Genomic DNA, 24,955 nt, shown 5'->3' on the forward strand with positions numbered 1-24,955 from the left:
AAAAAAAAAAAAAAAAATTACTGAGGACCTCAAAGAGCTTTTGTTTATGTGTGTTATTCTACGGATATTGGCTGTATCAGAAATTAAAACTGGGAAAATGTTAAACACATGAACACATAAGTTCATGTCCCATTGCCGTCAGAGTAATGACATCATGATGCCACACAGTTTCTAGAAAAGTCTCCTGGATATTTGTGAGAAAACAAGAATGAAAAGGCAAATAACTTCTTGTTATGAAAATAGTGTTGGCCCTGTGGACTCCTGGCAAGAGTCCCTGGGACCTCAGGGGTCCCTGGACCACACTTTGAGGACTGTTGCTATGGAAGACCACAGCTGATGGCTAGGACAACACTGCTAGGGGCTGGCAGGTGGCACTGGCATGGAGCTGGCATTTCGCCCTGGTGGCACACGGGCTGGTGAATCCTAGAGTAGCGTATGGCTTGCATGCATGCTCCTGGCAAAGGGATCTGAGGGTGCTAGACCCCTTCCCTGTGGCGTCCTCACTGGGAGAAAGTTCTAGTTTCTTTGCTACAACTGGACTTACTCTATAACCTTGGGCAGATCGTCATCCTGTGTGGGCCATATTTTGTATTCAAGAATAAATTGCCAAAGTTCGTGGTTTTTAACTCCTTTCATTATGAGAGCCCTTTTGCTTTTATTTCACAGACTCTATATGATAGTAGTTGTACTTATTGCATGGTCACCAAGAGCAAGGACTCCTGAGGGAGATGGCCTGGGTTGGAATCCAGTGTATTCCCAATGAGTTCAGCTGTGGGGTCTATGCAAGTTACTTCACCTCTGCCGGTCTCAGTTGTTCCATCAGCAAAATGGGTATAAATAACAGGACCACCTCACAAAACAGCTGGAAGCATGTATGTAAAATACTTAGCACCATATGTGGAATATGGTAACTTCTCCATAAATGTTAACTATTATTACTAGTTTAGTGTCTGTTGACAGAGAAAATACATAATAGCAAAAAGGGCTCTAGGAATCTGGTTCTATTAAATGCCTCAGCTCCAGCCTTCTGAAAGTCCAGCCAACTCTTTGCCCTCCCCCCCATAGCAAGTATAAACATGTAAAGCCTGCGAAAGTCTGCCAGCAGGCTGCCCACCACCCACTCCATCCCGGCTCATAAAACAGAGAAAACAAATGCAACCACTATGTCGAGTGTGAGCTGGAAACTGCTTCTGGCAGTGCAGCCTCTTGGCCTTGGCAGTGAAAAAACTCACACAGGGGAAGGGGCAACAGTAAGGAACACAGACCCAGAGGCCTTGGGTCATGAACATGTGTGGTGGCAAGGGTGGCTGAGCAGAGAATTACTTCAAGGGATCAGCAACCCCTCAAATGCTGCAAACAGCCCAAAGCCTTAACCTAAATACCGTCACATACATACATGCGGACAAATCCCAGAGATGGACAAAGCCACTTAAGAAGGTCAGTGGCTTTCTGGTAGCATTTGTCTTTGTGTACATAAAGAGGAGCACATGAAATAGACAATTGGAAATGGGTCTTTTTACACGAGGAGCATGGAAACTCCCTGGCCACCTCCTCTCATTGCTAGAGGAGGAAAAGGAAACCCAGAGAGGTGAAGTGCCTTGCTCACGGTTACACGGCCAGTTCAGCTGCAATAGGGATGCTAGACCCAGGCGCCATAACAGTCTCTCTCATCTGCCTCTAAGCTAATCATACAGGTGAGCCTAACTGTTCAATCCAAGGGTCGCCTAAAGCCCCTCAATGGAACTGGGACTGAGAAAGCTATTTTTTGCCCTTTAAAAAATGGAAGAGTACAGACTTCTTAAGGCCTTTGTTTTGTTTTGAGACAGAGTCTTGCTCTGTCACCCAGGCCAGAGTGAGGTGGCACAATCTCGGCTCACTGCAAGCTCCGCCTCCCAGGTGCAAACGATTCTTCTGCCTCAGCCTCCTAAGTAGCTGGAACTACAGGTGCACCACCATGCCCAGCAAATTTTTGTATTTTTAGTAGAGACAGGGTTTCCCTATGTTGGCCAGGATGGTCTCGAACTCTTGACCTCCTGATCAGTCTGCCTTGGCCTCCCAAAGTGCTGGGATTATGGGCGTGAGCCACCGTGCCCGGCCAAGGCCTTGGTTTTAAGAGGTCCCTGTAGCCTGGAGATAAAAACAAAAAACAAAAAACAAAAAAACCCTGTTGCACTCAGCAAGCATATGATTTATTGGGATTACAGTCCTATATGCGGTGTCTTAACAACATGGAACAGGAAACCCTCCAGTTTCCAGCTCAAAGCAGGCTCTGTTCTTCCCCGGGGTGGGCAGGGGCCTCAGAGTGAGTCCGGTTGGCAGATGGGGCACAGGCCTGTAACCAGAGGCCACATGACCCGAGCCCCAAGCACAAGCCTTGGGTCTCTGCTCCCATCCTGGCAGGCCAAGCATATGAGGCCAGCAGGTTTGTGCCCTTCTCCATCCGCCCACCAGGAGCTGGACGCAAAGACTCAGGCAGACCCTGGACACACCCACAAGCTAAGAAGGGCCTGGAGACCAGGCCCAAGCTTAACTCTGGGAAGACAGGGTGGGTGTGAGCACACAACGTTACGGTGTGCAGGCCCGGCTCCCAGGGCTGGGAGGTACACTGTGCCACAAGCTTGCTCCCAAAGGAGCTCCCCATCACCCGCAAGCTGTGACCCGCCCCACCTGCAAGCACCCTCGGAGTCCAGGAAAGGACAGGCCAGAGATGATGATCAAGGGAGTGGGTGGCCCCACTGGTTCCCACCTTCAGATCTAAATTCTTCCACTAGCTTTGCCCCACCTTCAGTGGGAGTCAGAGCCAAGCACTGGGGTTGAATGGGGTCACATCCACCTGGACTCACCCCTTCTCATGGATCATGCCGTGAAACACACTGCTCCCACACCCCTCCCTGTCTTGTCTGGGCTGGGGCTGGGGGTGCCAAGTGGCACCGTCAGGAACTTGCAAAGATGTCAAGCTTTTCCTAAGCAAGTGACAGCTCCACGAACAGACTTCTTTGGGAAGGTCAGGGCTGACTCTGCAGGGCCGGCAACGAGGCCCTCACCATAGCTTCCCTGAGATTTCCACGCAGCCACCACAGCCTAACACCAAGCCAAAACATCCATGCAGGATAAAACCAACATTGTCCTGCTCAGTCAGATTTCACGCTGCACAAAAGAAACATTTCTAGTCCAGCTCACATCTTGGACTCATTATTTTTCTAGAATTGCTGGGTAAACCAGAATGGTTTGGCGTGGCTTGGAGGCAGAGTTGGGCATGGTTCCCTCTTTGGACCCCCAGCCTCATCTCCTCCAGCAGCCAGGCTGCCTCTGAACCACAGCTGAGCCCACAGAGAATCTCCACTTGTGCCCAGGTGACTTCTGCTTGAGGTGGGGCATTGGGCGCTCTGGGGGGAATACACTTTTCCTATTAAAACTCATCTGGTACAGATTAGAGGCACTAGATGAAGCTTGCCCAGATACACGTAGGGACAGAAATTTAGAGCCAACCAAGTCATGACTAGCTCTGGGTGACTTCCCTTGCCTCTCCCCAGGGGTTGCCCTTCAGGTCTCCACGGGAGCCTGAGGGTTTCTGTTAGCAGTGAGATGGGAGGTCCACCATGTGACAATCAGGGCCTCTAGGAGTAATAGAAAAACACAAACAGCTAACATTTACAGAGCATTTACTAAGAAGCTGTCACAGTGCCCTGGACATCTAGTGGCTTATCTGCTCCTCAGAGCCACCTGATGTAGCAGGTACTATTATTATTCCCGTTTTATACATGGGGAAACTGAGGGCCAGAGAGGTGAGGTCACTCGCCCCATGTCATGCACCTGCCAAGGTGCAGAGCTGGGATATGAACCTGGGCAGTGTCCCTGAGTCTAAGCTTCTGAAGACGACATTCCATAGCCACTCAGATTCTTCACCTGGCACTGACCCATCTCCTTCATCTTAGGGATGACGAGTATTAGGTACAGTAACCACAATTTGTCACGCAAACTGGACGACTTTTTTTTCCTTTGAGTCAGGGTCTTGCTCTGTCACCCAGGCTGGAGGTGAAGTGGCACAATTACATCTCACTGTAGCCTCAACCTCCTCTGCTCATGTGATTCTCTTGCCTCATCCTCCCAAGTAGCTGGGACTACAGGTGTGTGCCACCAGACCCGGCTAATGTTTGTGTTTCTTTGTAAGGCGGGGTTTCACCATGTTGCCCAGGCTGGTCTGGAACTCCTGGACTCAAGCCACCTGCCTATCTTGGCGTCCCAGAGTGCTGGGATGGCAGGCATAAGCCACCGTGCCCAGCTGGATGACTTTTGAGAGGGAAAAAGAGAGCTACCGCCAGCACTGGGACTACTGGGTATAAACTAGAACTGGGCTGGGCACACCAGAACATATGGTCACCGTACTGCCCTCGGCTAGAGAGACTACCCTCGGCGGCCTGCTGCTGGGCTCATGCTGTCTGCAGGCAGGGGGAAGTGCTCCTGCTCACCCCCTCGGAAGCAGGCCTCCCTCTGCCCTCCAGCACGCAGCCCTACCTTGGTGCCTGCACAGCACTCGTCCAATTTGCAATGACTTGGTTGGGATGGTTTTGTGCGGTCTCTCCTCTGGACTGTATCTTCTCTGAAGGCAGAGGCATTTTTGCTCACCGATGTTTCCCCATCTCTCCGCACCGAAGCCGGTGTTAGCAACTCCACTTTTGAATTTATAAACACAAGGCACATTCTCACTCCTGGAGGCAAAGTCCTCTAGCTGCTCACATGGTTTCAGGGGCTGCTCTTACTCTAGGACGTTTTGGTTTTTAAACAAACAAACAAACAAACAAACAAAAAAACAGGGGGAGTCTCCCTCTTGCCCAGGCTGGAGTGCAGTGGTGTGATCAAGGGTCACTGCAGCCCCAACCTGCTTGCTGGGCTTAAGCGATCCTCGCACCTCAACCACCACACCTGGCTAATTTTAAAAAAGTGTTTTCTTTTTTTTGTTGTTTTGTTTTTGTAGAGACAGGTCTATGTTGCGTAGACGTGAGCCGCCACGCCCGGCCTCCCAAACTGTTCATGAAGGGCTCCAGAGCACTCTCACGAAAGGGGGAACTGCTTCGTCTTTCATTCCTAGAAGCTGGAGTTGGCTTGGGTATTGGCAAAGAGTTCTTTTCAGAAAAAAAAAGGAAATAATTTCCCCAGTAAAAAGACAGCCGTTTCACAGGAGAGTGTTCCAAATGCAACAACGTCCTAGTGGAAGCACGGCAGCCTGGGGCCAAGGCAGCTTCTGGGAAGGCAGCTTCTGGGAAGGCAGCTAGGATGTAGGGATGGAGCTGTCACCAGGAATCGGAAAAGGTGGCTGTGGTTCTGCAGATGTCACCGTGCCTGAGCCTCGGTGGAGGGTACACAGCCATCTGTCCTTGGGAACCGGGCCTGGTTCCAGGGCGGCATCTCATGTGGGTGAGATGGTACAGATTCCAGCGGAGACCGCGTGCAGGCCTCCACCCCTCCACGCTTTCCCACACAGCAGGGGGGGCTCCTAGCCCTGCAAGGGCCAGGACATCTGCCTCATTTCTCAGGCCAGAACTCCCCAGCATGGCTGCCCCAGCACAAGGGCAGGCAGCTGGTCCAGCAGGCCCATGCCTCAGTGCTTCCCACACCCTTGGGTGGCAAGTATGAAAGCCGCCATCTCTCCACCTCACTGGGAAGCAGCTCCCAGGCCTACTGGCCACGCCCCACCCATGGGGCTCACTGCAGCCATGTGCCAGGGACCCACTTTCTTCTCCCATGCGTGGTGTCTGTGGTGGCTCACCAGAGACCACGAGCTCTTTCACCACATGGAAGCCAGACAGGCGGGGACCTCCAACCTGCTCAAACATACCTCCCTCCCGAGGCCACCCGCCACCACCCATCGGCCTCTGCCAACAAGGCAGACCTGAGAGGACCCCGAGGTTTATCCTGTCTGCTGGGCTGTGGGCCAGGGATGGAAGACTTTTGTTTAGGCTCTTGGGATAGGTAATCCTGTTTGGATTTAGCTAACTGGAATCACACAGCACTCACCTTTCCCAGCTCTCATGGTCTAAAGCAGAAAGAAGAACCATTCAGACTGTCAGCTGAAGAGTTTCTAGAAACGTCTAGGAAGCAGCAGAGGCATGAGGGCTCTTGAAGCCCGATATGAGAGTGAAATTCTTGACTGGCAAGCAGTGTTTTGATCTGCGCTATTGATGGGATGGGGGTCATGGAGGGGTGACGCACTCCAGCGCAGCCAGAGAGACAGGAAGAGACGGTGCAAGCTCGGAGGAAAGGGCCTGACCCTGCTTTGTGTGTCCACATCCCAAGGGCAGCTGCAGGGAAAACTGGCATTGCCTTCCGAGCAGCAAAGCCACCTTGCTGAGATGTGCTGAGGGCCTACTGTGTGCCAGGTGGGCGTGAGGCCATGTTGCCTAAGTTACCTCTGAAACAGCCACCCTGCAAGGGAGATATACTGCATTTTACAAATGCAGAAACAGCCTTTGAGAGGCTAGGACACATACCCAAGGCGATACAGCTAGCCAATGGTTATCGGTCTGGCTCTAGAAAACCCAACCATTCTGAGTGGTCATGGAGGCTGGGGTGGGGTTGTGGGGAGATGCGGGTCAACAGGTACAAAGTTATAGTCAGATTGGAAAAATAAGTCCTGGTATTCCCTTACACAGTATGATGACTATAGTTAATAACAATGTATTATATGCTTCAAGACAGCCAGAAAAGAGGATCTTTTCTAAAGCACTGATGAAGGTTTGAGGTGATGGACATGCTAAGGACCCTAATTTGATCACTATAGAATGTATACATGTATTTAACCATCACACTGTAGCCCAGAAACATACAGTTATTATGTGTCAATTATAAACAACAACAAAAATCCTCAAACCGCCCTGGGGGTCTTTCAGGATACCAAACTGCAGGCATGAAATGCTCTGAGCCCTGGTGGGTGGAAAGCTGGAAGGAGGCGTGATGGAGAAACGCTCATCTTGGAGTCCCTGCCACCGCTCTGCCCAACCTCGAGCTTTTGCTCTCACAGCCTCATCAGGCCCTCAACTCGACCGGGAACAGAAGAAGGCTGGGCCCCAGTGCCTCAGGGGGTGCACCCCAGGTACCTTAAGAGCTCTTTCCTCCCAAATCCACAAATATTAAAGCAGCAAAAGTGGGGAGGGGCAAGTCACAGACAGCTGTCACGGCGGCTGGTCTTGCAAGAGGACAGAAATCTCAAGAGCTGCCTGGCAGGCAAGTAAGAGCAAGCCAGGAACCAGCCTGGCTTGGCTCCAGATACCACCCAGCTCCTGCCCTCCCCCCATCCTGAGGGTCTGCATGCTCTCCAGCTTCGCCTCGGAAGCAGGCCTCTTTGAGAAAGCAAAATCAATTCCCTTTAGAGTTGGGAATTCCCTGCATTGAGAATCCTGGCAAGACTGCAGACAAAGGGGATTGTTGCTGCCCGTGTTACAAAAACACTCCAAATGAAAGAAGCTCCCAGGGCCGGCAGTTCCCAGTCTTCTTTTCTGTGAGGACGGGTGGGTCCAACAATAGGACAGGAAGTCCCATGCAACAGCCAGCCCTGGGGGGTGCTTGTCAGAGGCCGGGCCAGGATCCTGTCCTGTCTCTATCCCTGTTTTGTGGCACTGACACTTCCTGCCCCGAATCCCTGGCTCGCTCCTTCTCGGATGCTGGGCAGACGCCCACCCCCAGGCTGGCCTCCCAGAGCCTGCAATGCAAGCCTGCTGAGAGAGGCCCCAAGTAGCTGACAGCAAGCTGCCCATGCCACTCTGGGAAAGGAGGTACTGAGCGAGATCCCTGGCTCCGGGGTCTCACCCTCTCCCTCCTGGGAGGGGAAGGGATTTACCACTCTGAGCAATGTGAATTCACTGCATTATTATTAATACAACTGACCTCCATTCCTGAGCTGAGATCTGTCTCTTACCAGCTGTGATGGTGGGCACGCCTCGGACCTCCTCAAGGCCTCAGTCTGCTTGCTATAAATGGGAATGTAATAGTTTCCTCCAAGAGCTACTGTAAGAGCCTGTTAGAGAGCTGTGTACTAAACAAGCTCTGTAAACTGTAAAACGTGGTCTAGATGCTTCCAGCCCATGTAAAGATAGATCAGGTCTCTCTCGAGTTTAACCTTCAGCAACCGCAGCCCATTATACATAGGAACTACGGCTAAACCAGCAGGTGTGGGTCCAGGGACACCACCAACTTTAAAGAGTGGCTGATAGGCGGCTTCGTCTTTGATCCCATAGGTAAATGGAATCCAGTTTGTAGAGTTCTTTGAATTCCTTGGTTGTGATAAGGCTAAATTTTGTAGATGTCCCTGTCCAAAATGGGCCTCATTTAACAAGCCCTCTGCGGTGTGGTCTTCCTAATTATCTTCTTTGCTTTTTTTTTTTTCTTTTGGTGAGATGGGGTGTTGCTTTGTCGCCCAGGCTGAGTGCAGTGGTGAAATCCATAGCTCACAGCAGTCTCCAACTCTTGGGCTCAAGAGATTCTCCCACTCAGTCTCCTGAGTAGCTAGGACTACAGGCATGCACCGCACCACCATGCCCAGCTAATTTTTATTTTTATTTTTGTAGAGATGGGGTCTCACTATTTTGCCCAGGCTTGTCTTGAACTCCTAGCCTAAAGTGATCCTCCCATCTCAGCCTCCCAAAGTGCTAGGATTACAGGTGTGAAGTGAGCCTCTCATCTTTCTCACACACCTGGCTCCCAGCTACTGTGAGGGCTGAGTTAAGACGGACAGAAGAGCAGGGCCTGAGGGAGGGAGGGAGGGATGGATGAGGAGAGAAGACATGCATGTTGAGAAGATACGATTTTTGCTGTTACTAATGTTTTTGGATTGCTTGTTCACTGAACACAACTTGGTCTTTTTGGCCTTCACACAGGCTTATGGTAATGGTGATAATAGCAGCTGCCATGCACAAACACCTTCTTCTCTGCCACATCCTTATTCACCCCTCACAAAACATTCTGAAAGTATTTCAAGTCATTTTCTATTTCAAGTGAGGGAAACTAAGACTTGGCAAATCATATAACTTGTCCAAAGTCACACAACTAGTAAATGGCAGAGCTGGGACCCCATATCATGGCCTTTTAAACTCCAAAGAACCCAACCATTAGGTTCTACCACCTATTTCATTAACTTAACAAAATATTTAACTGCCTACTCTACATGCCTGGGACCGTGCTGAGGACACAGCAGGAACAGGGCAGACGGAGGGCGCTTACATTCCGGAGGGGTGGGGGGGGAACAGACCTGAGCAAGGTGACTTCAGGTAGAGAAAGGTGCACTGAAGGAAACAAAAAGAGGGTACAGTGAGGGGGGTTCCTGGCAGTGGAGGGGGAGCTCCCTGTGTGCACCGTAGACTGTGAACAAGTCACTTCCGAGGCTAGTGGATGTGCCAGCCTCGGGAATACACGGAAACAAGTACTTAATTCACCCAATAGCTATTCTTATTTCATTTACTTCCATTTTGGGTAAACAGATGGAAATTTAATGCACAAAAAGTGGGAGCGGAAAAGAGAGAAAAGAGCTTAACACTGCAAATCTTGAAATGGTATTTAAGGAACTCAGAAGTCAGGAGCATAAAGCCAGCACTGCCATCATCTCTATTATTTGATAAGAAAACACTTTCGCAAGCTGAGCAAAAGATTAACGAGCCCACTTCTTCAGCCTGAACACACGGCCTATCTGTGGGCACGTCCTCTTTATGGAAAGTGCTGTCTGAGGGAAACATTCTCCCTGCTGCATCTGGAGTGGAACAAAGAGGCGCCTCGATGTGGTACCTCACTCACGTCAGGGCCTTTCCCCACCCTAGGAAGCGGGCACAGTTCAGATCTCCACCTTGTGCAGGAGGAAACCAGACTCTGAGAGGTAAGGTGATTTGCTTGTATCATAGAGCCAGAGGAGGAGAGCTGGGGTTTGATCCTCATCCCACAGCCACTCAGAGGATGCACTTCTTCCCCCATTGGGAAACCACTGACCTCCAGCCTGACCTTGAAGCATTTGCTTATATAAACAACAATCAGTGATGACTTAAAAACCAACTGCTGCTCTGAGTGCAGTGGTTTCTACAATTAATCGATCACAACCAGTTACAGATTTCCTTGTTCCTTCTCCACTCCCACTGTTTCACTTGACTAGCCAAAAGAAAGGAAAGGAAAAGAAAAGAAAAGAAAAGAGAAGAGAAGAAAAGAAAAGAAATGAAAAGAAAAACATATATAATACAAAATGCTGGGCACTGTGGCTCACACCTATAACACCAGCACTTTGGGAGGCTGACACTGGCAGATCCCTTGACTCCAGGAATTCAAGACCAGTCTGGGTGACATGGCAAAACCCTGTTTCTACAAAAAATAAAGAAATTAGCCAGGCATGGTGGAGTGGGCCTATAGTCCCAGCTACTCAGGAGGTGGAGGTGGGAGGATTGCCTGAGCCCAGGAGGTCGACATTGCAGTAATCTGTGATCACGCCACTGCACCCCAGCCTGGGTGACAGAGTGAGACCCCATCTCAACAACCACCACCACTCAACTAATTTTTATGTTTTTAAAGTGTAGATTCATTTCTGTTATAAAATTCGTGCTCTGAAACAACAAAAGTCCTTTTGTGACTTTTGCTGCCCGTGCTATTTACCTCTCCCAGTCTCCTGTGGCTGTCCTTTAAGACCCAGTTAAAAATCCCAGGTCTGCTCCGACATGTCCCCCACCTACTCCAGCCTTCTCAGAATCCTCTTAAATGTGCTGCTGCTGCTGCTGCTTACTGTGTACCAGGCACTATGTTAAGTGCCTTACATATATTAATTCAATTGATCCCCACAACACCCCTGTGAAGTTGGCACTATTAATCAATCCCCTATTAAGAAGAGACTAGGCTGGGTGCAGTGGCTCATGCCTGTAATCCCATCACTTTGGGAGGCCTAGGAAGGTGGATCACTTGAGGACAGGAGTTCGAGACCAGCCTGGCCAACATGGCAAAACCCTGTCTCTACTAAAATAACAAAAATTAGCCAGGCATAGTGCCTGTAATCCTGGCTACTTGGGAGGCTGAGGGAGGAGAATCGCTTGAACCTGGGAGGTGGAGGCTGCAGTGAGTCAAGATCGTACCACTGCGCTCCAGCCTGGGTGACTCCCAGGCTGTGTGATTCCCAGAGTGTGACTCCATCCAGCCCCCGCCCCCGCCCGCTCCCCTCTCCCAAGAAAAAAAAAAAAGAGACTGAGATGCAGAGGGTAAATGACATGCCCGAGGCTGCCCAGCTTGTGAGTGGCAGGGCTGGGACTGGAATCCAGGCAGGCTTCAGAGCCTGAGGGCTGACCTCATGTACCATCATGCACCTGAGCTTCCTTCTGCACTGTCTGGTGGGTTTTGCTCATTTGTTTACTTCCATCTTGCTTTTGTCTCCCTCCTCATATTGGAGACTCTTTATCATTCTCCTAGAGCCCTTCTCCATGGATCCGCAGGAGTCCAGGGAGAAATAGGAGTCAGTAAGTCAAGCACTTAAGACAGTATCTGGGCTGACTCTCTTTTCAGACTCAGCCCGCCTGCATGCGGGTGAAATAAACAGCCGTGTTGCTCACACGGAGCCTGTTTGGGGGTCTCTTCACACGGACACATGAGACATTTGGTGCTGAAGACCCGGGTCAGCGGGACTCCTTTGGGAGACCAGTCCCCTGTCCTCACCCTCACTCCATGAAGAGGTCCACCTACGATCTCGACCTCGGGTCCTCAGACCAACCAGCCCAAGGAACATCTCACCAATTTTAAATCAGATCTTCTCGGCTTAGCGGCTGAAGACTGACGCTGCCCAATCGCCTCAGAAACCCCCTGGACCATCACGGACGCGGAGCTTCGGGTAACTCTTACAGTGGAAGAAGACAGGAATGTCAGGCCCCTGAGCCCAAACTAAGCCATCATATCCCTGGTGACCTGCACGTATACATCCAGATGGCCTAACAACTGAAGATCCACAAAAGAAGTGAAAATAGCTTTAACTGATGACATTCCACCATTGTAATTTGTTTCTGCCCCACCCTAACTGATCAATGTACTTTGTAATCTCCCCCACCCTTAAGAAGGTTCTTTGTCATTCTCCCCATCTTTGATAACGTACTTTGTGAGATCTACCCACTGCCTGCAAAACATTGCTCCTAACTCCACCGCCTATCCGAAAACCTATAAGAACTAATGATAATCCCACCACCCTTTGCTGACTCTCGAGTCTGCCTGCACCCAGGTGAAATAAACAGCCATGTTGCTCACAAATTAAAAAAAAAAAAGTATCTGTGAATGTGTGCTCTATAATGCTTGCTATAACTAGCAGTAGTGGTAATGCTGGTAGTAGCAGTAATCTTAGTAATTATATTATTATTATTAGTCATAGTGGTAGTGGTTAATTAGTAGTAATATCATCAGTAGTAGTGTTAGTAACTGTATTAGTAGCAGTATTGCTGACCCAGATATCACTTGAGAATCACATTTTAGGAATGTCATGCTACCTCAATAAAGAAATCCTGCTCTGAGTGTCAAACATGCCATCTAAATGTGTTTATAGCCATTATAATGAGGAGGAGACACCATTTAATAAGCACTTTTTATGTGCCTGGCATTGAGCTAAGTGCTTTACTGTATTATCTCATTTAGCCACAGGAGCCATATTACTATCTTCACCATTTTTCTGATGAGGAAACTGAGGCCCAGGAAGATGAGTTGACATGGTCATCCTCCTAGAAGGTAGCCAAGATAACACTTCTGGGATGGCCCAAGAGGCTCATGGCACCCTCTGCCCCTTGGTCACCATCAGAAGCCCCAGGTGGCATGGTGGCATGCATCTATAGTCCCAGCTACTCAGGAGGCTGAGGTAGGAGGATCACTTGCACCCAGGAGTTCAAGGCTGCAATGAGCCATGACCGCACCACTATATTCCAGCCTGGGTGACAGAGTGAGCCAGTCTTTTAAAGAAAAAAAAAAAAACCCAGGTGTGTGTTTCCAACAAAGTGGCTGGAACCCAGAGCTCTGGCACGTTTGCTGGCTCCAGCTCTTTGAAGTTCTGTCTAGCCTGATATGGAACAGGGAAACCAAGAGCTGGGCCGGACACACATTTATCTTCTGCCAGGATCTCACCTGGACAAGAGCTTCAACCTCTGAGCAGGTCTTGGAAGCCCCAGCAAAAAGAGCTCTATGGAAGTTGGAGAGCAAGATCAGTGTCATATTAGCACCCTGGTCTCGTCTCTCCTGAACCTGTCTGGGGGTGCAGAACTACAGACTTCTCCGGGGCAGACCTTTATAGGAACATCAAGCATCTGGACCCTCTGCTGCCCTTATTCTCAGAAGGGTTCAGGCCCCAAGAAGGGAAGTGTGGGAAGGAGGACAAATAAAACCCAGCCAGTCACAAAGAGCTGGCCCACTGGGGGCAGGACCTTCTCAGCCACAAGCTCAGCCCTGTGTGTCTTGGCCCACAAGGTCCATCCACTTCTGTGCTCTGTCCTGCACCACGGTGCCCGTGTTCCCTTGCTGTGCTCCTCCCGGTCGCCCGTCTCTCCGGTACCTTGCTTCCTCTAGCCACTTGGACTCTGTATATGCTGCTACCCTGCCTGATAAAAACCATCGTGTTGATAATCATAAGAACAGCTACTCAGTGGGTCCTAGGCCCTGTTCTAAAAGTATGTAGTGGCCAGGTGCAGTGGCTCATGGCTATAATCCCAGTACTTTGGGAGGCCAAGGTGAAGTGTGTGATGGAGCACACCTGTGGTCCCAGCTACTTGGGAGGCTAAGGTGGGAGGACTGCTTGAGCCCAGGATGTCAAGGAGGCAGTGAGCTGAGATTGTGCCACAGCACTCCAGGCTGGGAGACAGGGCGAGACCCTGTTTCCAAGAAAACCCCAAAAATATGTTAACTCATTGGGTCCTCATACCTTACAGATGATTCAGAGCCTTGAAGAGGTTAAATGACTGGTTGAAGGTTATAAAAAGTGGCAAGGTAGATCTCAAATGCACACCTTTGAAGAGCAGCGCCCTCCTCAGATGGGGCTATTTTGGCTGGCTACAAAGTCACAATACCAGATGTTTCTAGGCCCAACCCCAAATCAGAACTCTGTGAAGGGTCCCACATGCCTCCTGTTTCCGTGTCCTGGATACCAGCAGGCTCCAAACCTTCTGAGTCTGCCTCCCTCCACAGAGGCGGAGACGTACTGTGCAGGGCTGGGGAGGAGGCGGCAAGGGGCCAGGACCTGAGGCTTAGCCAGCGGACCGCTCTGTGGACCAGCAGCCCTCTGCCATTCCCACTCTCTCTGCCTGGCCACTCCTCAAGGGTCTGGCTTCTTTGCTGCTGCTCACAGTAGATGCAGTCTGGAAGGATGCCTGGGGGACCCCAAAAGCCCTCCAGCAGCCCAGGTTCTGATGCGGAGAAATGGTTACCTCCTGTCGACCTCAGGCCCTCTGCACCTCTGACTACATGTCTCCCTCTGTCTCCTCCGCTTGATGACGCTGCCTTCCAGCAATTTGCTGGCAGCTGGCGGCCCTCCTGCCTTCCTACGTGTCTGCATAGTCTTTATCCCTACCGCCCCAGACCTCTCATTCCCCAGGAGGGTGATGGCCAAGGAGGTGTATCCTCTGCCAAAGATTCTGTTCCAGCTAGCCCATCCCTCTGCCCCCAGGCACAACCAGCAAGGGCCACGTCTAACCAGATGGTTGTCCATTCTCCTCCAGACCTCAGAGGAAGGAGGCTCCCGATCTCCCTGGGCAACCTGGATCCCTGACAGGAGGCTCTTTCACTTTCTGAGCTTGATCTTGGGTGATGACACACCCTGCAGGGCAGCAGCTGTGACTAATTCTGTGTTTTAGACTCTGCCTTGTGCCTGGCTGGTGCCTGGGATGCAAAGCTGCCAGCGAGAAAGGCACCCTGGGAGGGTGCAGGGAGGCTCCAGCTGCAGAGCTTTCCCAGGATAGTGAGGGAGTGGGGCTGGAATGGCCCCAGAGAAGGTGGCCCCAAAGGCCAGGGCCCACCCAGCATGCCTCAGAGCTGTAGGATCAGGTCTCGGCAGCCAGCTGGGAAGCCACAGCCTGGCACAGGGAAAGGCAACGGCCTTGAGGAGAGAGTCCTCAGGTTTGAATCCTGGCCTCGCCACTTATCAGCCAGGTACCCCACACCCTCTTGTCCTCACTTGTAAAATGGAGGTAATCATAGCACCAAACTTGCTGATGTTCTTTGGGCGTAGAAGTAGGTAGAAATGGGCTTTAAAGGAAGGGCGTATGTTATCTCACTTTGTCCTATCGGATAGAATTACTTAGCCCCATTTTATAGGTGAGGAGCCTGAGGCATGGAAGGGCCCGTGTGGCTCTGAGCCCAGGCCTCTGCCCCAAAGCCTGTCCTGTTTCTTGATGCACCAGGCTCACCGCAGCAGTGGAAGAAAGGAGGTTAGAGGCTTCTCATTCCCTGCAAAGCTGCCCGCTCGCCACTCTGAGTTCCTGCTGCTTCTGCCCCCCTTCCTGTTGTCTCTCCTCCCAAACCAGAGCAGAGAGCTCTGAGGAGAAGGCCTCTTACAGAAAGATATGAAGTCCCCACCGAACACTGCAGAAGCAGCAGGTGGTTTAGCAGGGAACACCACAGTGAGCTCCACACAAAAGAGATGAACACACATCCCTTCCCTTTGTCGGCATGGATGTGGTCAGACATAGCCCCTAATTGAAGGAGTCAGGGTACCTTTCTTTAAAGCAGAAATATGAGTACAGACTTGAGTGGTTCCATCAATGTTGTCATGCTGCCAAACCCACGTCTCCAAACTGAGCTCCTTCTCCCATGTGTGTAAGGCAGTAGAGGAGGTCACTTAATCCCAAACAAACCCAGAGAGCCACCAATCCCCAAACAGACAGCCTCTACAGCAAGACAACCACGGTCACACTGAAATCAGGGGCTCCGTCCAATTCTGGTTGGGTGAACTCAGTCCCCCAGGCTTCCAGGTGGGACAGAGGACTGGGCTTTAAGAGGATGAAGTGGAGCAAGAGACAGAGATAGACAGACAGCGCACATCCCCAAACTCACAAAAGCAAAGCTCTGTCACTCTGGCACCCTAGCAAACTCCAGCTACTATTTGCATCAGGAGAGGTTTTCCCCAGAGCTCTGGTGAGGGTACCAGGGTGCTGGGGCCTTGATGGGACATTGGCCCAGCCCAGCCTGCAGTAATGCTGTGAGCTCAGTGGTCCCAGGAAGGATCCCCACAGCCTCCAGGGCCTTCCCTGTCAGTGAGCCAGAGGACAGCAGATCTGCTCAGCGACAGGAGTCAGGCCACCGGGGAGCTATCGGGCTGTCGGCTCCCCCAGGTATTTTTAGGGTGTCCTCCTTTCCGTGTCAAAACTTAAAAAATTTTGGTTCTTTTTTTTTTCTAATGGGGGTTCCAATTCCCCATGTGTCTGATATTCATTTGAAATGATTCATGGAAAAATATCTTTGCTACCAATTTATTTGTGCTACAGAGAGTGTGGTTTTTAAATAAGTGGTTATCTAAACACATGCACGTATGTCTATTACCATGCAAGCTCAGCTGTTATAACCACATAGGGCTGTGCAACTCAGATCACGAAGAAACCCTGATTCTGTGTGTTAGAGTACTGGGGGCTGGGAACCCTCCTGGGGGAAAGCCACAGGACATGACAAAGATGCCCAAGGGGGCGGGAGAAAGTGCCAGCAGAGGAATGCCTGCCCCTAGGCCTATAGCCATGACAGCCTGAGGGCCCAGCAGCCAGGGCAACAGGCCTGAAGAAGGCTCCTGTCCTCTTCTCCCAGTCACCTCTGCATGGGTGGCCCGGCCTCAGCCCAGCACCTTACCAAACAGCAAGCAAGCCTCCTGCCTCCTCCTTCCCAGATGTCTTCCTGCCCCTTTTCCTTCCCAGCTAACTCCTTCAACCACAACACTTTCCCACAAAGCAGGAACAGCTGTGGCTTAGGGCCTGTGCTTTGGCCCCAGCTCAAGCCAAAGGTGTCTTTCAGGATGGCCAGGGCTCCACCTGCAGACTTCTTTCTGTGTCAGGCCCAGGGTGGCCCTCCTCAGACTTGCATTCGCCCTCCAGCTCCCAGATAAATAAAACAATGATGACATAAGGATACTAGTACTGATAACAGCAATGGTACTATTTACTGGGACTCTACTACGCGTGTACTGGGCCACTGCTGTTTTACATTCCTCTTAGGGACAGGAGATACAGCGTAGTGGTTATGAGGAGCACAGCCTGTGTGGTGGGGCCAGTGAGTCTCTCCGTGTAAATGGAGCTCTGAAGAGCACCTCTTTCTTGGTAGTGTGTGGATTAAGTGAGCATCCACCTGCAAAGTGCTCAGTCCAGTGCCTAGCACATAGTAAACACTCAGTAAATCCACCTTAGTGCCTTTGTTTTCTGGGGCACTGAGGAAGCAGACCGGGCTGTGGAGCCAGCTGTGGATCATAGAGCCGATGAGACTCCACGCCCCCGAAAGACAGCAGGCAGCCGGGCAAGGGGACTGCAGAGCCTCTAGGACTTCCAATATTGAGGTCTCAGATTGTCTCCCTCCAGGTGGGGCACCAAGTCCCATGGGCTCTGCCTTTCCTGGGCCTGACTGTGTGGTGAAATGTGTGCAGATGGGCTTCCCAAGCCAAGGGCAAGCCTTTCCCACTTCCTGGACCCTCAAACACAACTCTTGAGCCCATGGACAGACCGTACCTTAAGTGGCCATGCAGTGGCCTCCATGTGAGGCTCATGCCAGCACATACAACGTTTGGGGCAAGTTATAAAAAAGCATATTTTCCAGGTAGAAAATTTCAAAAAGGCAGTCCTCGGAGAAAACCAATTAGAAAAGGTATCCTGTCCTCAGGCTGACATGGCCCCACGTGCATCACCTACTCATGTCCCTCACTGGGTTCCGTTGTGCAGTACACAACCTGCACATCTGTTCTTTGCAGCCCTGCTCCCAGCTAGGAAAGTGTTGGGACCCTCTAGTGAAAGTACCTGACTAGGAGCCCACAGGCTTGGGTCCAGGGGCTATCCAACCACTAACCTGCTGGAGATCAGAGAGCTGCCAGGGTCACGATGGTCTCTTCTGTTAAATGAATGGATGAGGGCAAAACACACCCAAGACCCCTCATAACAATGACGCCAACAATGATCATTTGATCACTTTTGAATGGGATAACCCCATGAAAAGAGGTGACAGCTACCAATGGCCAAGGGCCAGTTCCCACCCAGCCCCCATCCTACATGCTTTTTCTCAGAGCACTAACCTTTCTAGGTGGGTGTGACTATCTAATTTTATAACAAGGCAGCTGAATTTCGGAGAGCCCAGTGAGCTCGTGCCAGACTGGGCACAGAGGCTGAAGCACAGGTTCCAAGCCTCAGTGGCCCCATGGTGCATCAGCTCAGGGGGAAAAAAAAAATCCCACTGAACACCAGTGCAGGCTTTCATTCATCGGAATTCCTGGGCCACCTCCTCACAGGCACAGCACAGCTCCAGGGCCCCTTTCTCGCCCTGTCGGTCAGTCGTCAGTCAGTGTCAGTCAGTCGGTCGGTCAATGCACGTTTGGGCGCACGTCCCACCAGGTGCTCAGCCCAAGGAAGATCCCTACCGTTCATTGTTCAGGGTCATTCTCGGGGGGTCCAGGTTGGGGTTCTCCATGGACTCCATCTGTGGACACCGCAGGAAGTAGTAGAGCGTGTGGAGGGCGTCAGGGGACCAAGTGATGGGCTGTGGCGGCTGGCGGGCCTGGCGGGCGGGGCTGGCGCCCGGGCACAGGGGGTGGCGCCCCTGCATGTGGTGCATGGCACGGGAGACCAAGTCACCTGGTAGGGGGCAGGGAGGGCAGAGGGGAGGAAGAGAAAAAAGAAGACAAAGTCTGAGTTTACAGCCCGCATTCTTCCAAGGATGCTCCTGGCTGAAGTTTCCTTGCCTTAGTGCGTAATTACTGTTTGCCCTGCAGCCAACAGGTGGAGGTGGAAACTGTCACCCAGATGCACAATAGCAATTTCGTTTCCCTTTCATTTCACTCTTGCTGAATTAAATACTTGGCAGGGCCTGTCTCCTCCAGAACTTAGGGTAATGTGGTTTCTTTTTCGACATCTCCACTCTCTCCGCCACCCCCATGGGCCTCTCCCCAGATCTTTGACCGAGGGAATCTCTCTGGGTCTCTTTTCCCAGCCTCAGCCAGCCAGGGCCAGGCTCTGTGGCAATTCTCCTGTGCCCTGTCTTGTACAAAACCCAAAGTATTTCAGCAGAGAGGGTCCCTCTGTCCAGTTACAACCACCATCATCACCTATTGAGGACTCATTATGTACAAAGTATGCAATTCCCCCATAAATATGATTTAATTTGATCCTTACAGTGATAGCGGCTATTATTCCCATTTTACAGATGAAGAACTTGAGGCTTATGGCCGGGCACAGTGGCTCACGCCTGTAATCCCAGCACTTTGGGAGGCCAAGGTGGGCAGATCACTTGAGGTCAGGAGTTCGAGACCAGCCTGGCCAACATAGTGAAACCCTGTTTCTACTTAAAATACAAAAAATAGTTGGGCGTCGTGGCAGGCACCTGTAGCCCCAGCTACTCAGGAGGCTGAGGCAGGAGAATCGTTTTAACCCGGGAGGCAGAGGTGACAGTGAGCAGAGATCGTGCCACTGCAGTCCAGTCTGGGTGACAGAGTGAGACTTCATCTCCAAAAAAAAAAAGGAACTTGAGGCTTATCTGATAAACATTTCCTGACCCCATGTATTCATTCTCCTGGCCACAGGGACACCTCAGAGCCCGCAGGTTGAGTTAACTAGCCATGGCTGTATGGCTAGAAAATGGTAGCATCTAGACTTGAATTCAGGTCTGTTCGACTCCAAAGTCCATGGACTTCACTGTGAGCTGTGCTGCAGCCTGCCCTGCTGGAGTCCGTGGGATCCTTAGGTCCCCATATCCTGTAGTGTGTTTCTACCCAACTCAAGTATTTTCAATATCTCACCAGTCCCAGACAGGAAACGGCAACATTGTGTGAGGCCACAATGCTGAGAAAGGATGGGCTGAAGGAGCCCCGGCACCTGCAGGCACCTCCGCTCTAAGAAAAGCGGCTCCTTCGGGGTCAGCTTCAGCCTCACCCCTGGCGATTCCTTAGAGAGAGCCCCTCCACGGGTGGGCATGGCTAACCCTAAGGTGGAAGAAATGAACAGGTTTTAATTTGGCCAGTGAAGTGTCATGAAATGCATGGCAGAACCAGTTCATTCACGTATTCAATTAACCTTCATGCTGCTTCTGGGAATCTGCTGTTCTGTTCCGTTGTGTCCCAGGGCCCTGCACAGGGTCTGTTACATACTAGGTGCTCAGCAAATATTTGGAGAATGAAGAATTAACCTTATGCATTCATTTCTTTTTAAAATACAACTTCTACTGAGGCTTGATTTGAGCTCATTAGCTGCTAAATTCTCCCTTGACAGCCGCGGTGATGGTGTTTGGCTTCAAGGCAGGGACAAATGACACCCCTGGAGTTTGAGATCCCCACAAGGAAAGTCTTCCTTGTCGCCCTCCACCACCATCCCTGGTTCCTCACTCCTCCCTACTCTTTTTTTGTTTGTTTGTTTTGTTTTTTTTTTTTGAGACGGAGTCTTACTCTGTCGCCCAGGCTGGAGTGCAGTGGCCAGATCTCAGCTCACTGCAAGCTCCGCCTCCTGGGTTCACGCCATTCTCCCGCCTCAGCCTCCCGAGAGCTGGGACTACATGCGCCTGCCACCACGCCCGGCTCGTTTTTTGTTTTTTTTAGTAGAGACGGGGTTTCACCGTGTTTGCCAGGATGGTCTCGATCTCCTGACCTCATGATCCGCCCGTCTCGGCCTCCCAAAGTGCTGGGATTATAGGCTTGAGCCACTGCGCCCGGCCTCCTCCCTACTCTTGACTGCTCATCCCTACAGCTGGAGTTCAGCTGCCTGGGTGCCCCTGACAAACCCTAGGGCCAACAGGGCTGAGGGCAGTGAGTTACTGACACCTGGTTTCCATCCCTGTGACACTGATTTCATTGGTCTGCCGCTGGACCTGGGCATCTCTAGTTTGTAGACGTCCCCTCAGTGATTCTAATGTCCACTCAGGTTTGAAAATCACCAGGTGAACTGATAGCTTGATTCAAGTCAGACACAGTTGGCCTCAAATCAGGGCCTGTTACTGTTAATTCCAGCCCATATTCCCTTAGGCCTGAGAACTCAGGGAGGTTCCCCTGGAGGTCAGCTTCAGCCCCACCCCTGGTGATTCCTTACCGAGAAAGAGAAATCCCTTACTTAGTTATCAGAACCTCAGTTTCCTCATCTGTAAAATGGAAACAATAGTATCTACCCTACCGATTTTGAGGGTTCAAAGAAACAATAAATGTAAAGCACTTAACATCATGCTTGGCACAGAGTAAGTACTTGGTAGGGCTGAACATAGCACTGTTACGATTAATATCTTATTATGATTATTCCTCGATCCCACAGGCCGCCTCCTGTGCACTCTTCCTTCCAGGACCACTGCCTGCCGTCAAACTCTGCCCCACATTTCCCAGGACAGGAGGAGTCTGTGCCCTGAAATGCCAGATCCCAACCCTGCCCTTGGGCTCCATGGGTGGTTGAAACTGGCATCACAACCACCAGCCAACCCACCTCACAGCAGCCAGTTGTACAGCTACGTTGACTGCTAATAAGTTGAAACCTGGCTCCCGTTTCTCCAGGTCTAAATGTCATAACTTTTGGCAGAACCACAGGACCACAAGGAGGAGAAATCAAAGAGTCTGCGATAGCATCAAAGAGAAACCTTGTTGAAATATCATTTCAAAGGCTCGACAAGTTAGAAGTCATTATCTTTAATTATTTTTATTGTTGTTTTATTGTTATTGGTGGAGAACCCTTTGGCAGTGCGCTTCACGTAGACAAGAAAATCAAGAAAGAAATGGAATCTCCCATCCAAACAGAAGGAGACAACCCAAAAGTTCAGAAAAACCATGAAGGCAGCTGGAGATGGAGGTCACCGGCTTCTTCGATCCAAGCCCTGCTGTGGCCAGTTTCTCTCAGACCAGAAAGACAAATGGCTGCAGAGAACTCTGATCACAACGTCTAAAAACTTACATTGCGTGGCAACCCATTTATGGGCAAAGAAAGCGGCTTGCTTTGAACCTTCTCCTAGGGTGCCTTTTGCTTCCTGCCACTTTATATTTTCTAGGCTTCGTGATAGACATGAAAAGATAGACAAAATTTCCTTCAACTTTTTCAGCCACCCTATAAGGGAGGGTCTTTCTACTCTACAGACAAGGAAGCAAGCTTGCAGGAGTTAAATGACCTGTCCCAGTGCCATAACTAGTAAGTCAGTCAGCCAGGACTTGAACTGGGGTCCCTGCTTCCCAAACGCATGCTCTTGACCATCGCATGGCTGCTACTAAAAGTGTGGTCTGTGAACCGGGACAGGTCCCCAAACTTACTGGTTTGCAGCAAGTTAATTTCAGAAGTGAAGAGTGAATTTTTAAAAACTTACATAGAAATTTGACAGTAATTTTATGTATAGCTAATAAAATAATAATTTTAAAAATTGGGCTTGCATTTCACCTGTCTTATTTCCTTTTTGTAGACATTTATTTTGATTGTACATTATAAAGGTTGCATTCTGCAGCAGAGTGGGGGGAATAAAATCTCTGGTCCTTCACCATGGCTAGTTTGAGAAGGCCTGATCCAGGCTGGGCTGGTCTCTTGGTTTAAGCATGGTGAGGACTCAGAGCTTCTTCTGAAACTTCCTTGTACTTGAGGATCAGTTGATCCTACACTCAATGAAATCTTAGTCTGCAGCCCAGAAACACCCCCAGGCAAGGAAAAACAAGTCCTCCCGCACTTGTTAACCATGAAAGACTTGATTAGAGGTGCTAGGTTTCACTCTGGTCCTTCCACCTCTCATTATGAGCCATCAAATAAAAACAGCAGGAGAGAGTCTGGAATTCAACACCGCCTTCAAAATAAGGCCTAGAACATCTGGCTCCCTTCAAAAAGAAGTGTTTTGTTTTATTTTGTATTCTCTCCCTTTAAAATTTTTGTGGGTAGAGAGGGACAGAGCAAAAGCACAAGTCCCAAAACTCCCTGTGAAGCTGGATCTCATACAAGAGTGAAACTTCTCACCCTATCTGGCAGGCTGATGTTGGCGAGGCTCAGGGAGTTAATGCATGTAAACCCAGGGAACACTCTGAGGTCCAAGGGGTTCAGTGCCAAGTATCACTAGCCTCATTAAGTTCTTTAGTCTCAGGGAGAAAAAACTGCAATATCGGCCTCCACCTCTGTCTCCTCCCTCCTCCACAGCAGGTTAGCAAAAGCCCTGGTTTCAGAGGGAGGAACAGGGCAACTTGGCACATGACACAGCCTGTTCTCTGGTCTGTGAAAAGATGCTGTGAGGTTTCTTCCCTTGGCCCTGAGGAGTGGCTGGGCCAGGATGTGGACCAATCCTAGGCGAGTTTTAGGAGAAAACATTTGGTGGGATAGACCTCATTCCTCCTAACACATGTACATGCATACTCAGGAACTGTTCTCCGTACCAGGTACTGTTCTAAGCAATGAGGATACAGCCGTGGACGAAGGAGATAAAGTTTCCAATCTCATGAAGCTGACTCTCCTAGTCAGAGGAGAGACATGATAAACTATTCGTAAGTAAATATATAGTACATGTCAAGTGGTGATCAGTGCCTTTAATAAAATCAAAACCACAAGAGGTAAGACAGTGGAATGAGAGCGTGGTACTCATGGAAGGCCTGAATGAGAAGGTGCCATTTGGGCAGAGGCTTGGAAATGTGAAGGACCAATGTATTTGGGTATCAAGGGGAAAGTGTTGCAGGCAGAGGGAAAGCCAGTGTGAAGGCTCTGGAGTGGGAGGGTCCTTAGCCAGGAGGCCAGGCAGCTGGAGTGCAGTCCACAGAGAAGAGGATGAAGTGATGAAGTCAGATCATATATGGATCCTGGGCCAGAGTGAGGATTTTGGATTTTACCGAGTGAGCCGGGAAGCCATTGTCGGGGGATAGAGGGAACAGATATTGAGCAGATGAGTGACACAACCCAATTTAAGCTTTAAATGGGCAGCTTGGGGCTGGGTGCGATGGCTCATGCCTATAATCCTAGCACTTTGGGAGGCCAAAGCGAGAGAATCACTTGAGGTAAGGAGTTCCAGACCAGCCTGGCCAACGTGGTGAAACCCTTTCTCTACTAAAAATACAAAAATTAGCTGGGCGTGGTGGTGCACACCTATAATCCCGGCTACTAGGGAGGGAGAGGCAGGAGACTCTCTTGAACCAGGAGGCGAAGGTTGCAGTGAGCCAAGATTGCGCCACCACACTCCAGCCTGGGTGACAGAGCGAGACTCCATCTCAAAAACAAAACAAAACAAAACAAATGGTCAGCTTGGGCTTGGTCGGTAGCAGTGGAGTTGGTGAAAGGGGCAAACTAAAACTCAGGATCATTGTAAATGGTAGAGCCAACAGGTCTTGGCCCCTTGGCTGATGGTAATGGCAGAATGATGTCAAGCCCTTCCCTGGGGGAGGCCTCTGAATGCTCCTCCCTTAGGCTGGGCTGGGGTTGTAATGGGCATAGGGCCACCATGAGAAGAGGAAAAGGATCAGCCCCAATCTTGATCTCAGCTGCCCCAAGGAGCCGGTGGCTGGGCTGCTAGTCTTATCCAGGGGGCCAACAGCCCTAGACATGTCGAGTCAAGCCCCCAGCTCTGATCCGTGTGACATGGAGAAAATCACTTTTCGTCTCTAAGCCTCAGTTCTCTCATCAGGACATACCTTGCTGAGTTGTTCTGAGGAACAAATGAGATAAAGTGAAGATGGTGCTTCACAATGGTGCCTTGCACACAGAAGGCGCTCACTTAATGTTCAAGTATAAAGTAAAACCAAGGTGCCCTCCAGTGGACTAGGGGCTGTGTCCCTTACTGTTTGCAAGGCATGAGAACTCACCAAAGCATGGTTGTGCAAGGGCCCAAGACAGCC

General features: G+C 50.6%; 1 protein-coding gene across 1 annotated transcript in view; it reads right to left on the reverse strand.

Annotated features, from left to right (window-relative positions):
* The window catches only part of ABTB2 (ankyrin repeat and BTB (POZ) domain containing 2), a 216,580-nt gene that overhangs the window by 27,316 nt on the left and 164,309 nt on the right, over window positions 1–24,955 (reverse strand). The window contains exon 3 of the mRNA XM_011936396.1: window positions 18,569–18,782. Coding sequence (XP_011791786.1) covers window positions 18,569–18,782 — 214 coding nt within the window. The remainder of the gene's footprint in view (window positions 1–18,568; window positions 18,783–24,955) is intronic.

Source organism: Colobus angolensis, unplaced genomic scaffold (genome assembly GCF_000951035.1).
Source record: "Colobus angolensis palliatus isolate OR3802 unplaced genomic scaffold, Cang.pa_1.0 Scaffold152, whole genome shotgun sequence".
Taxonomy (NCBI): Eukaryota; Metazoa; Chordata; class Mammalia; order Primates; family Cercopithecidae; genus Colobus; species Colobus angolensis.